This window comes from Galeopterus variegatus, unplaced genomic scaffold (assembly GCF_000696425.1).
Source record: "Galeopterus variegatus unplaced genomic scaffold, G_variegatus-3.0.2 Scaffold3711, whole genome shotgun sequence".
NCBI lineage: Eukaryota > Metazoa > Chordata > Mammalia > Dermoptera > Cynocephalidae > Galeopterus > Galeopterus variegatus.
In genome coordinates this window covers 167,716-182,730 of record NW_007729822.1, presented here as the reverse complement: position 1 = coordinate 182,730, position 15,015 = coordinate 167,716, and the positions used below count along the sequence as shown (strand labels likewise).

General features: G+C 37.1%; 1 protein-coding gene across 1 annotated transcript in view; it reads left to right on the top strand.

Annotated features, from left to right (window-relative positions):
- Positions 1-15,015, top strand: part of USP48 (ubiquitin specific peptidase 48) — a 93,563-nt gene that overhangs the window by 24,293 nt on the left and 54,255 nt on the right. Inside the window, exons 2-8 of the mRNA XM_008585785.1 lie at positions 3,914-4,034; positions 5,071-5,227; positions 8,840-8,967; positions 9,301-9,425; positions 9,932-10,040; positions 12,687-12,820; positions 13,520-13,602. Coding sequence (XP_008584007.1) covers positions 3,914-4,034; positions 5,071-5,227; positions 8,840-8,967; positions 9,301-9,425; positions 9,932-10,040; positions 12,687-12,820; positions 13,520-13,602 — 857 coding nt within the window. The remainder of the gene's footprint in view (positions 1-3,913; positions 4,035-5,070; positions 5,228-8,839; positions 8,968-9,300; positions 9,426-9,931; positions 10,041-12,686; positions 12,821-13,519; positions 13,603-15,015) is intronic.

Here is a 15,015-nt window from a genome sequence, read left to right as displayed (position 1 = left end):
TGGTTCTTTGGTTTCCACCTGAAGTGTGGCTATAGGAACCCAGAAGCTAGTTGTATGTGAGACTGGTGCTTTATCACAGCTTCATCTCACCTTACCATGATGGTGGTCTAGCTGATTGAAGACTTAGTCTGTAATCCCCAGCTAGCAATTAATTTAAGAAATTATTTTTAAAAGAGCAAAGCCAATATTCTAGAGCTGAATAATACAAATTGCTCCCAACTTCTGATGTTAGCTTTTGAATGTCCTATTGTAATTTTTAGGCCATGGACTGTATATTTATTTGTGTTTGCTTTTTTTTTTTTTAATTTATTTTTTCTTAATTTTATTTTGTTGATATACAATGAGGTTGATTATTGTGGCCCATTGTGTTTGCTTTTTGAAGCCAGTTTTAGAACCAGTTGTGAATATGCATGATTTTGTGTGCATGTGTGTATGAAAGGGGTGAGGACAGGGAGAGCTTGCCTTTTGTTCATTTTATATATACATATATTTATATATTTTGCTGTCAGGAACGGGAGATTAAAATCCGAGTGGTTCCACTGGAACTGTTTTCTAAGAATGATGTGTGTGTTTGACCCATGGGAATGTCTATCTTCCCAACCAAATCTTGTGAAAATGTCTTACCAGCTTCCTGTTCAAGAAGAGAAAGTAAATAAACGAGACTAGATATTATACCTCTGAAAAGCAGATTGGAAAGAGTTAACAAAATAAGTACCTACTTGTTTTGTCTTAGAGGTATATTTTCACTCTAGCTACTGTCTCTTCCTAGCTCCCAAAGACTGTTGCCCAGTGCTGCTAGCTGTAATTTTCTTTTAAAAGAATCTTCCAGTACTGCGTGCCCTCACTTATATCTGGGAGCTAATAAAGCTAAATAAATAAATAAATAAATAAAAGGGGGGAAAAGTTAGAACAATCACAATAATACATTGAACTTTTTAAGAGAAGAGAACAGAACTGAGGTTGCCAGGGGTGGGAAAGGAGGACAGGGAGGAATTGGTAAAGGGCCATGAAAATCTATTATGTTGTATACTGATGAATATACTAATTATTCTGATTTGAACATCACATATTGCTCACTGGTATTGATACTCAATGCTGTACCCCACAGATATATACAATCAACTATGTCCTGATAAACAAACAAAGAAGAATCTTCATATTATAGTATAGCCTTGCCACTATTCAAAGAAAGGATTTTTTTTTCCTTTTTGTCTTTTTTCGTGACTGGTAACGGGATCGCGACCCTCAGTATCGCGACCTTCAGTGTCGCGCCCGTACCGCGACCGGCAACGGGATCGCAACCCTCGGTGTCGCGCCCGCACCGCGCTCAACCAGTGAGCAGACCTGTCTCTATATGGGATCCGAACCCTCAGCGGGAGCGCTGCCACACTCCCAAGCGCCGCACTCTACCGAGTGCGCCACGGGGCTGGCCCCAAAGAAAGGATTTTAAGTTACTTTCCTCAGTCTCTAAATTAGTTCTATTATTTCTTTATTTCTCTTGATAGAAGAAAAAACTTAACTCTCTTTTACACAGAAAGTATTTTTTTTACTCTTAGTATTGTAACTCCCTTGTAGTAGTCCTTTCCCATTAAAGTTATAGGCACACAAACAAAATAAACCTCCATTTAGATTCCCCCACCCCTCATCCCTACTTTTATTTTTTTGGTAAGTTATCTTCCAACTGGCTTTGACATAAAGCTGACAAAACTGCTCTTAAATTGGCCAAACCTGTTTTTATTTTTTAAAAGCCAGGAAGCTGACACATTTAAACAGATCATTAAAACAGTTATTGTTTTTTGAATATGTAGCACATTCCATTGTTCAAAATTTGCAAGGTTTAAAAAGTGATGGGGGTGGGGAGCACAGAAAGTCTTTCACTCCTGTCCTGCAGCTGGCAAGTACATAGGTAACCTTAGGGGTGGTTGTTTCCAGTTTCCAGTGTATCGTTCTATCTGAACAAACAGATGTATTACCCCCGCTTGTAAGCAAAAAATGGTAACACTGTGTGCACTATTTTGTGTCTTACTTTTTTTTTTTTTTTTAAAGATGACCGGTAAGGGGATCTTAACCCTTGACTTGGTGTTGTCAGCACCACGCTCAGCCAGTGAGCAAACCGGCCATCCCTATATGGGATCCGAACCCGGGGCCTTGGTGTTATCAGCCCCGCACTCTCCCGAGTGAGCCACAGGCCGGCCCAGGTCATCTATTTAAAAAAAAAAAGAAAAAGATGACCAGTAAGGGGATCTTAACCCTTGACTTGGTGTTGTCAGCACCACGCTCAGCCAGTGAGCAAACCGGCCATCCCTATATGGGATCCGAACCCGGGGCCTTGGTGTTATCAGCCCCGCACTCTCCCGAGTGAGCCACAGGCCGGCCCAGGTCATCTATTTAAAAAAAAAAAGAAAAAGATGACCAGTAAGGGGATCTTAACCCTTGACTTGATGTTGTCAGCACCACGTTCACCCAAGTGAGCTAACAGGCTATCCCTATATAGGGATCCAAATCCGTGGCCTTGGTGTTATCAGCACCATACTTGCCCAAGTGAGCCATGAGCTGGCCCTTCGCTATTTGTTTTGTTACTCAAATTTTGTTGGCAGATTTTGCCAGCTGGCACTGACTGTCTTTTTAACATGTCCCCGTCATTATTTGAGTATGTTTCTACTTTTGGGACACAGTAAGATGTTCTGGGTTTATCTTGTAATATCCCTGACCTGGCCTTGGAATCAGCCATTTCTCTAAGGTGCCCTGGGTTGTTTTAGAAGAGAATATTTAGAAAATCAAGATCTGTGTTTTAGAATTGTTAACCCATGTCGCTATGAAAAGGAAGCCTACTAATTATTGGTATTATTTTGTCTTTAAACTGAGGAAATTACTAAATGAGTTTGCTAATTAATAGATTTTTAAAATTATTTGGGTTAGTGTCTCCCCTGCCCCCTCCCCACATAGATATTTTATTCAATTGAAATGTTTTGTTTCTGTTTGTTGAATTTAGGGTTCCTCCCATCCTAGTTGATTTATTCTCGTGTGTGTTTCGTGAGAAGCATTAACGTGTCCCCAAATTCAGCAACATATGAAAAGGTATATTCAGAAAAGTTTCACACGTCCTTCCTTTTTTACCATATTCCCACTTATGCTCTGTAGAAAACCAATTTCATTAGTCTCTGGTTTATCCTTTTTGTGTTTCTTTTTGCTTAAATGAGCAGATACATGTATATTTTTTGTCCCCATCTTTCTTACACAAAAATGCTATAGGTACTTTTTTGCACTTTGCTTTTTTTACTTAATAATGTATCCTGGAAATTACTCTACATCAGTTCATAGAGATATCTTCTTCATATGTTTTTTGTTTTACAGTTACCTAGTGCTCCATTATGTGAATGTACCGTATCCTCTCTGGGCATTGAGGTTGTTTCCAGTATTTTGCAATTACAAACAGTGCTATAATGAATTATCCTAACACATGTGCTTTTGTATTGTTGGAGGTGTATCTTCAGGGTGAATTCTTAGAAAAGAGATTACTAGGTCAAAAGATAGCCATATAGGGACGGCCCGGTGGCGCACTGCGATAGTGCGCCGCTTGGGAAGCGCGGCGGCGTACACTGAGGGTTGCGATCCGTTGCCGGACACGGAAAAAGACAAAAAAAAAAAAAAAAAAGGTAGCCATATATGTAGTTTTGTTAGAGATTGCAAAATCCTCCTCCATAAAAGTCCTATCGATGTGCATTCCCATCAGCAGTATATGCATACCTGTTTCCCCACAGCCTCACAAACTGTGTCTTGTTGTATTTTCATGCTTTTGCTCATCTTATAGATGAGAAGCAGATGAGAAATGGTATCTCACTGTAACTTTAATTTGCATGTCTCTTATGAAACTATGGTATTTTAAAATTAAATAATAATTATTTTTTCATAGACGGAACTGCAAAGGAAATCCGAATTGCTTGGTTGGGATTGGTGAGCATATTTGGTTAGGAGAAATAGATGAAAATAGTTTTCATAACATCGATGATCCCAACTGTGAAAGGAGAAAAAAGGTAAACCAATCATTTTCTAAGTGATTGCTGTATTGTATTCCTGGTGTTTATTTTTGCTTTTGCTTTGTGCCTGTGATCAGAAACCACTACTGATTTCAGGTAACCTATGCAGCTTTAAAATAAGTAGTGGGACTTAAGACTCTAAGCCACTTGAATTGGATCACTTCTTAAATGGCATGATTTAAAACAGGTAGCTATATAATCCAGTATACCTTTAAATAATAGTTTTAGTTTGAATGCTGACTCTGTGTTTGCTTTAACATTGTATGCTTTATTTTGAACTCTTTTTAAAAAGTCTCTTTAAAGTAGGAGGAAGTCATTCAAGGGAACAAGCTTCCATAATGAGATAACTGTTTTCTAGCTTGTTTTGTGTGTGTGTGTGTGTGTGTGTGTGTGTGTGTGTGTGTGTGTGTATGTATGTATATATGTATGTATGTATGTATAAAATATATATTACAGATCACTTTAAAAAAAAACATTAATATTTTCTAACCATAAAACCTGGCATTCACAAAATAGTTAGCTATGTATATTTTGTTATTTAAAAAAATGATTCTTTGTAAGTTCTGGAATTCTCAACCTTATCTTTGGCAAAAGTCACAAGCAGTTCTTACCCACAATCTCCCAAATTTCTAGAATGTAAAGGAACCTTTTTAGAAGTTTTACTTTGTCATTCTACTGAATTCTGGCGGTTTAGGAATAAAGCAAATGAAAAACCTATATACACATGTTCAAAACTGATCTTTTCTAGAATCTACTGTTCTAATTTTAGATTTAAGTGGCTGGAGAAGACGATATGCTAGCGATGAGCAGTGATGCTGTCCGAAGTCTTTTCCATTCCTGTGGTCAACCCAAAATGGGGTTTTCATGAAAATTATGCCCCACCTCCAGCCAAGAGAGACTTAAGGTGGTTATACCATGTTGGTTGGGACAGACTTACAAATTTTTAATCGGAAAATTTAAAAATAATGGTTCTTAGAAGAATTTTGTTTAAAGGGAAATTGATTTTGTAATTGTAAATTTTGTATTTTTGTAGAACTCATTTGTGGGCCTGACTAACCTTGGAGCCACTTGTTATGTCAACACATTTCTTCAAGTGTGGTTTCTCAACTTGGAGCTCCGGCAGGCACTGTACTTATGTTCAAGCACCTGTAGTGACTACATGATGGGTGATGGTATTCAAGAAGAGAAAGGTTAGTGGGGATGGGGGAGGTATCGGAGGGGGGAAGAGCTCACTTCTGAGTATATTGCTGGCTGGATCAGTTCTGAACCAACCAAAAAGGAAGAAACATGGATGTTCAATACATACAGGCATGGTGCTAGGTCTTTTATAAACATAGTCAGGATTCAAAATAGTTCTTTTTTTCCTGTGTATTTATCATTTATGTACCAAAATGGCTAATATTCAAATGAAGGAAATGCATGTGATTATATTTATATAGCTTGCAGCTACAATTTCTCTATGTAATACTCTGTGACTGTAGTCGTTAATTTCTGGTAATTGATAAAAATCAGTCAATAAGGCAGAAAAGGTTACTCTTTTACCTAGTTTGAGAAGCTTAATAAATGTTTCAAGGTAACCACAGTCTTTTGGCCTGATTCCCAAATACAGTGACTTAAATGATATTCTCCAAAATTAAGTTTAAATTCATTAACCACGGCAGAATCTGTCACTAATATACTACTGCCTTCATTGTGAATTCAGACAGAACCAGTTTCAAACTGTTTCTACTGGAATTACATATTTTGTTTTATGCATAAAATGTGGATTGTTATTGCTAAATGATATTTTATATTTAGAGATTTCCTTTTTGTGATGGAGCTTTCATGGAATACATCAGATTTTTCTCTTCAAAGCTAGGGCATGAGGAGAATGGGTGTCTAAGATAATATAGGTCTGGGAGCTACCCCTTGGGAACTTTTGACTCTTGCTCTCATCTGTAAATCCTATGCTGTCTTTTTTTTTTTTTTTTTGGCAGCTGGCTGGTACAAGGGTTGAACCCTGGATCTTAGTGTTATCAGACCACACTAATCAGCTGAGCTAACCAGCCAGCTCTGTCTTTTTTATATGATCTTATCTGGGCACATGGCCCATGCATTTAGCTCCAAGAGAGAGAAGACAGAATTCTGAAGCTCCACATCTGTAGCCCTCTAGTGGCAATACTTTAGAGTCTTGATCTGTTAATAGTAATGTTTGCTTTATTTATTTATTTTATTTTTTTTTAAAGATGACCGGTAAGGGGATCTTAACCCTTGACTTGGTGTTGTCAGCACCACGCTCACCCAGTGAGCGAACTGGCCATCCCTATATGGGATCCGAACCCGTGGCCCTGGTGCTATCAGCACCGCACTCTACCGAGTGAGCCACAGGCTGGCCCCCTAGATTAATAATATATTAAGTCATTGAAGTAGTAGTGTATATAAAAGATAAGTAAGGTCATTTTTAATTTTTAGCATTATTTTACTGACATGAATTTATGAATGAGAGGAAAAAATAACAAGTGAAAACTAAATTTCTTTTTTAAAAAAAAAAATGACTGGTAAGGGGATCTTAACCCTTGTCTTGGTGTTGTCAGCACCATGCTCTCCCAAGTGAGCTAACCAGCCATCCCTATATAGGGATCCAAATCCGTGGCCCTGGTGTTATCAGCACCACGCTCTCCCAAGTGAGCCACAGGGCGGCCCCTGAAACTGGATAATTTATTTATTTATTTTTCCTTTTTGTCTTTTTTCGTGACCGGCAACGGGATCGCAACCCTCGGTGTCGCGCCCGCACCGTGCTCAACCAGTGAGCGGACTGGTCTCTATATGGGATCCGAACCCTCGGCGGGAGTGCCGCCGCACTCCCAAGCGCCGCACTCTACCGAGTGCGCCACCGGGCCGGCCCAGAAACTGGATAATTTATAAAGAAACTGGGAAGTCCATGTTCTAGGGGACACCTCTGGTGAGGGCCTTCTTCTTCTGCAGAGCCCTGTGGCAACCAGCGTATCACATGGCAAGAATGGCATGAGCAAAGGAGTTAACATTCTCACTTGCTTTCTTATAAAGCCATCAGAACCTCTCCCTGATAATCCATTACTCTATGAATGGATTAATCCACTCACGAGGGCACAGTCCTCAAGATCCAATCACCTCTTAAAGGCCCCACCTTTCAAATACCATAATTGGATTTCCCACCCTCTTAACACTGTTACGGGGGCGGGGGGGGTCAAGCTTCAATGAATTTTGGGGGGACATTCAATCCACAGCATTTTACCAAAGTCTTGTACCATATTCTCTAGCATGAGTTCACACTTCCTATGCTAATCTTGATAGATAGGCACAATACAGTGGAGTGGAGTTTGTGTTAGAAATTATGGGGTCTGAATTTTATTTCTTGCTCAACCACTCCCTTATTTACAGATAAGGAAACCATCAGGGTTTGAGTTATTTAAAATTTTGCTATAGAGTATTCCAAACTGTAAAGTGAGAGAGTTGGAGTAAATACAGACTTAAATGGCTTTTAACAGCCTGCAAAACTCCAATAAAGATTTTATTTTTATTTTACAAATGATATATTGACTTGCTGGAAGTCACAATTGATAGTAAGGAGATAAACATTCAAAGTTCAATTAGGAAACAAGCTACACAATAATTTCAACAGGGAAAGTTTCATATAGAGAATTATTAACAGGCAATTATAGTAATGGGGAATTGGTTAGTAAGAGTGAAAGAAGATTTTAAAGGATACAGGGAATAGCAGAACAGGGAGCAGACTACCCATATGGCTGGAAGAGAGCACCCAGGGAAGAGTCTATCACCCCTCCAGTGCAAGCCTGAGATCCAAACCTTTTTGGACAGAGCACTGCTGAGACTCACTGAATGGCTGAAGAGCTGTTGAAATGATGCTTCGCTGGGGATTCCTGCTGGAAACTGTCCACAAGGAAGTGCTGGGCCCTAGAACTCCCTACAAAGTCACCTGAGAAAGGTGTCCAGGAGGTCATTCACAGAGTAGTCATTCAAGAGGAAATGTCTCACTGGAGGCACTATACTGCAAAGCTATGAGAAGAGGTGCTCAGGAAAGCTGCTGGCTACTCTTAGCTGCAGGAACCTGGAGCCCTGGAAAAAACTGCCTAGCAGGAAGCCCAAATTAATCCTCCAGTGTCCTCCAACTTAACCATTCCATAGCTGGTGAAGGAGAAACTCATCTCTTTTATAATTGAGCAGGCAAAGAGGGGTGGACTTAGAGTAGAGAAGCAATAAATTAATAACTGATGTAGAAGATAAGAGTCAGGTCTTTTAGGGCTCTTGAAGTCCATGCTTTCTGTTTTCATGCCCTCCCCCAACTCATTAAAACTCGCAGCTCTAAAATTCTAGGATTTTGTATTCTTCGTGCAAGTGTGAATTGCTATGCTTTAGATTCCCATCACTTGCTCTATTTGTGGCATGTCCACATTAATGGGATTATTTGAAAGTATGTGGCCATCTTATGCTAATGGTAAATATCGTGTATAGTTTTTATTACTGGAATGGATGTGTCAGTGTTATTTGACACTCTGGAAACCAGTCATAATTGCTATTGTTGATGTAATGCCTGTACAGCCTCTTGCCTTTACAGAGTGTATATAGACAGCCCTGGCTGCCTCTTTCCTTGCAAAAGCTATGGTTGCTAATTTTGTTTCTTTCGAAGTTTTAAAATGATGGTAAAACATTAGTATAGTTTGGATATAAGGGTGTTTAATTATGTCCTCATGTGAAGAAGTAGCGTTTTTTAAAAAGAAAAATGGCAACTTATAAAAAACAAACTTATATTTTTATTTTAATAGATTATGAGCCTCAAACAATTTGTGAGCATCTTCAGTACTTGTTTGCCTTGTTGCAAAACAGTAATAGGCGATACATTGATCCATCGGGATTTGTTAAAGCCTTGGGCTTAGACACAGGGCAACAGCAGGTAGGAACTTTTTTTTTTTTTTTTTTAATATTCAAAGGTACCCAAGTGTGAATGTTTATAGAGAGAGATGAAGTAGAATGCCTTTTAAAAATTAAAGTTTTCCTATTTTGAATTTGAGCTTTTGTTTACTGTTCGGTATATTATACATTGTACTTGATTCCATTTGTGAAAATTCATATGTGGCCACATACTGGTTCAACATAGCTGTAGTCCTTGTTCAAAAGGGCTAAGTTGAAAGTACATTTAGTTTCTGGAATATTTAATTTACTACTGTTTGTATTAGAAGTTGAAAAGCAAGGTACAATTTTTCTTTTTATTAATCCAAACTTGTAGGATGCCCAAGAATTTTCAAAGCTCTTTATGTCTCTGCTGGAAGATACTTTGTCTAAACAAAAGAATCCAGATGTGCGGAACATTGTCCAACAGCAGTTCTGTGGGGAATATGCTTATGTAACTGTGTAAGTCTATTTCAACTTTTCCATGGTACATTTTATTCTAAGACAGTTGTTCATGTGTTATCTAGTTTTCAGTTCAGTTCCAAGTTATAGCATTAGTGGGTTATCATGGGATCTGAAATGTTTATAGTAATACTGTTCCATGGGAACATGTAAACAACTGACTTGATAATTGCAGTTGAACCCAACCAGGTATTAGAAACTGTCCAGTTGAGCTCTTGTCATTTGCTTTATGGCTGTGTGTTGTGAGCTGAAAGAATAAGATTGGAGCTGGCTAGAATACTAAAAGTAAATGTAAAATATCTCTTAATTTTCCAGTCATAAAATACATGGCCTCACCAATCACTTGTTTTTATTTAATTTTTAATATACATAGTATAAATAATTTCTGTGAAAGAGAACTAATTAAGGTTATAAAAATTTCTTTCCATCTTCCTAGGATGTAATACAGTAGAATTTTATTGCTTTTCCCACTCTGATCTTAATTTTGTCACTCTATCTTATTATAGTTGCAATCAGTGTGGCAGAGAGTCAAAGCTTTTATCAAAGTTTTATGAACTGGAGTTAAATATCCAAGGCCACAAACAGTTAACAGATTGTATCTCGGAGTTTTTGAAGGTATTCAAATTTTGGTGTATATATTGTTTCTGCTTACTAACAGTTAAATGCTATTCTGAATGGTATTTTTACTTAATGGATAGATCCATTATTCCACCTTTTTCTACCTAAGAAATGTCTGTGTTTATGTAATGATCTAGAAGAAACTTTATAAATTATAAAATACTAAAGCAGGCTGCATCTTAATTTTTGGCTATTTCAAGTTACTTTATTTGTGAAGTCATATATGTGTGAAAATTTATATTATTGCGTTGATGGGGGGTAATGGGGCATTTAAGAATGTCTAAGCTCTGTTACCATAAAGCTAATTTACCTTTTCATGTAACGAGGACTAGAATGTGCTTAATGCAAATGTGTTTTTACAACAATATGGTCATTCTTCAATCCCTCCACTCCGTATTTCTACTTTCTGTATATTTAGATTTATGTGGCAATATGGGAGTGGCTCCCTTTTGTTCTTAGTGGAAAACTGCTCAGGAGAAACTTTTGTTACTAAGCATGAGCAGATACATAGCATAATAGATAAGCTTATTATACAGCTTCCTGTCTTAAAATATTGTGCTTTTCCTACTCCTCTAGCACATCTGTTAGCCTGCTGGAAGTAGTCGTTTGTTAAATTCATTCAGCCAAATATTTATTGAGTGCTACTGTGTGTCAGGCACTTTTTCAGCTGTTGGGGATAACGATAATGAACGAAACAGACAAAATTAAGCTTTATGGAGCTTATAGTGTAGTGGTATGGGTACCAGGAAGGGAGAGTAAAATAAATATAAGTAAAATATATAGTGTGTCAACTGTAATAAGTGCTATGGAGAAAAATAAAGCAGGGAAGGGGACCAGGGAATTTGGTAGGGGTGAAGGTGAGGTTGGTTGCAATGTGAAATAAAACTATTGAAAGTGAAGAAGTGGGCCATGCACGATTCAGAGAGAAGAATGTTCTGGGCAGATGAAATGGCAAGTGCAGAGCCTGGTGGCCTGAGGAACAGCAGGAGAGGTCAGTGCGGCTGAAGTGAAGAGTGAAGGGTGGATGCTGGAAGGTGGGGGCTGTGGAGGAGCTAAGGGCCACATCAGATAGGGCCTGCCAGACCTCATCAGGAGTCTGACTTTTACTCTGAGTGAGGCTGAGATGACACTGGGGGTTGTAAGCATAGGAGTGATAAAAATCAGTTTTAATGTGGTAACTGTGGTGGTGTCTTGAGGATAGGCTGGAGGTGGGGCAAACAGTCAGGCAGGGTGGCTTGGACCAAATGGTTAGCGGAAGAGGTGATAAAAGTAGTGTTTAGCTTTTAGGTATGTTGTTGAAGGGGAACTGATAGAATCTGTGGACTGGATATTGAGAGAGAGAGAGATGTCAAGGATTATGAAGGTTTTTGGCCTGATCAAGTGAAAGAATGGAGTGGCTGTAACTGAGATTGGTGGGGAGGAGAGGGAATTGGGGCTGTGGGAGGAGCAGGGTTGAAAGGAGAATTAGGGGTTTGGTTTTGAGCATATTACATTTGAGAGGTGTAGTTCAAGTGGAGATGTCGGGGTCAGATAAAATCACCAAGGGAGTGAGAGAGAGACCCGGACCAAGGACTGAATGCTGGAACATTCAAACATTAAGGGATCAGGGAGATAGGAGCAGCTGGCGAAGGATGCTGTGGAGGAATGGCCATTGAATTAGGAGGAAAATAGGTGGGTGTGGTATCCTGGAAGCCACATGAAGAAAGGGCTAGTACCAGTTTAGTATTAGTTACAATAATCTGTGTCAAAAAACCTATTGGAAAAGAAAATTTAAAAAAGAAACCACTATTAGCCAAAACATTTGATTTTTCTGCATTTTTCTTTTAGCTTCATCTCATAAATGTAGTTTAGTAATTTTAACAACATATTTAATATATATATAATATCTATTATATATATATATATATATAAAATATATATATATATATATATAAAATTTTCTATTCTGGTGCCCATAGGTACTTTCTACCTATTTTTTCACCTATTCATGTTTTCATGTTTTTTTTGTTTGTTTTTTTTTAAAGATGACCAGCAAGGGGATCTTAACTTTGACTTGGTGTTGTCAGCACCACGCTCTTCCAAGTGAGCTAACCGGCCATCCCTATATAGGGATCCGAACCCGTGGACTTGGTGTTATCAGCACCACACTCTCCCAAGTGAGCCACGGGCCAGCCCCTATGTTTTCATGTTTTAAAATTAATTTTGCATCAAAGTACATACGACATTTCTTTTAAAACATACATCCTTAGAATTCCTGGAAGTGGGATTACCAGGACAAAGGACCTGACACAAGTACCAGGGTACTTGAAAAAATTCATGGAAAGATTTGTATTATCTTTTCATTCTATTTTTCCACAAGCTTTTTGAAGCATTCTTGTATTTTTAAAATCATACATTCTGGAAATAGTCACATCAATTTTAAATGTCATTGTATACAAATTGATAATGTCACTGCTAAGCAGTGCCTTTTAATCTTATGTGTCCATTGTTTATGGTAGCTTAATTTTAAACAACTTGAATGGCAGCTATTAACTAAACTGAAATTATGCTTTACATCAGAGGTTTTATCAGTTGTTTTAAGTCCTTCCATTATCATCTTTTTTTTTTTTTTTTTTTTTTTAAACATGTCTTATTCTTGATCAGGAAGAAAAATTAGAAGGAGACAATCGATACTTTTGTGAAAACTGTCAAAGCAAACAGAATGCAACAAGGAAGATTCGACTTCTCAGCCTTCCTTGCACTCTGAACTTGCAGCTAATGCGTTTTGTCTTTGACAGGTAAATATGTGCAAGTAGTAGTATTCATTGTTCACTGGACTAATAATGTGTACAGATTTTACCATAGACAAATAAAATAATAGAATGATTATAATTTGAAACTCTAGATTTGGGGATGAAAATTGTAGGTGGAAGCTTTCATTTTGAAATGTCAGTATTTCATGATTTTATCATAAAATTCTTAAAGAAGCCAGTCAAATGTAATTGAGAACTAGAAAAGTAGGGAGTTCTTACCTTTTTATTCTAAGGAATTACTAAAAACATCAAGGAGTGAATTACCTTGACATTCTGTATTACTGTATATTTTAGAGTAAATTTCTTAGTCATTACTATTATCCTTCCCCTCTCCCCATGGGAGTGTATCTTTCATTTTATAATTAAAGTCTAGGCAATGTTTGCACATATGCGGGTCTTTTATAAAGCAGGAGTGCCTGTGTTTTCCTTTTGTGATTAAATTAAAACTTCTGGAAATAAGTTGTATTTGGAATCAGCACTTTGAATTCATACCTTTTAACCTATTGATTATTATTTGCTCAATTATAAAGCAATATTATGTTTACTTCTAACTGTACAGGTTTTTGAGCAAGATTGCTAAATGAAATCTAGCTACTGTTGAGCTTATTAAAAAAGATGATAGAGCTTATATATTGTTTTATGATGGTTTTAAATATAAATATAATCAGCTTTCCTCTTGGTTAGGCAAACTGGACATAAGAAAAAGCTGAATACCTACATTGGCTTCTCAGAAATTTTGGACATGGAGCCTTATGTGGAACATAAAGGTAATATTTTTACTGAGCAGTGAAAATTATAGTGCTCAGAGACTATAACTTGTAATCTACTTGTGATGAATATATAATAGTTTACTGCTAATTTCTATTTACTAATCTCTGGGAACAAAGGCTTTTTTGGGTGAGCTAAGATGTTATTTCATTTTCTGAGTTTAAGCACATAAAGATTAGATGGTTCATTGATATCTATATAACTAAGGCTATAAAAAGAATTTTTTAAAAATGAAAAAGGTATTCTAGTGAACCCATACTTGTTACCTTAGTCTCAATACTATTATCTGTTATTCCTCATGAAACTAAGAGTTTCCGTGTTGCCTCCGTTAACCTTTTTTTAAAAAAAAAAGTTTTATTAGAAATGTTATTTGGCGTAATTCCAGTATTTATGCTGTAATTCTTCATATTGGTGACCACTGATATGTCTTAGGATGCTGTGTTATAGTTTCAAGAAATAATTACTGCCATTATCTTTTGGTAGTGTTCATCTTACCAAATAGGATGATTCTTGTTAGAAAAAACAAACATTTTCCCCTTATGTTTCTCTTTCTCTGACTGAAAAGACTGTTTTATAAGTAGTAAGGTTGATCTTTTACTTATAAAATTTTTAATATGGAAATTATTTCATAAGCTCTCTCTCTTCCCCCCAGTAAAGTTCTAGAGGTAGCTTACTATTGAAACAAGCCATAAAATCCTTTAAAAAAATTATTGGGAAGGTGGGGGAGGGATGTGTTAAATAAAACTCAAGGTTTCAAATGTATGATGCACTATCAGTGCTTTGGTTTAAAATTTGTACCTCCGTGGATAAGGAAGCTGCTATAAACTTTGCTTTTGGGCTTCATCATTGTTGCATTTTGTTGAGTGAGTAAACTTAGCTATAATTCACTTTGTATAGTCGTCCTGCTTCCTTTGAATTGTTTGAAATTGGGGAAGTCTGAGGGATTAGTGGCTTCTCAGAGGTCTGAAAAACAAATTAACTTTTGTTATAATTGCACAGGGTTTATTCAGATAATGTGGGAAATTCAGAAAGCATAAAGAAGAGAAATAAAAACCATCACCCAGATAACCAATATTTATATTTTTCTGTCTTCTTATTCATATGTGTCTGCACACACATATGCACCCAAAGCTGAGAAAATAGATCTAAAAGATGATCTATTCTTTTTTAATTAATTAATTTTTTAAATTGAAACATACTTGATTATATGTATCTGTGGGATACTGTGTAGAATATCAGTACCTGCATGCAATATGTGATGCTCATATCATGATAATTAGTATATTCAACATTATACAATGTAATTATTTTTTGTGGCCCTTTACCAATTTCCCACTAACCTCCCCTCCCCCCTCCCTTTCTCATGTCTGGTAACTTCTGTCCTTTTTTTTTTTTTTTTTTTTTTTTTTTTA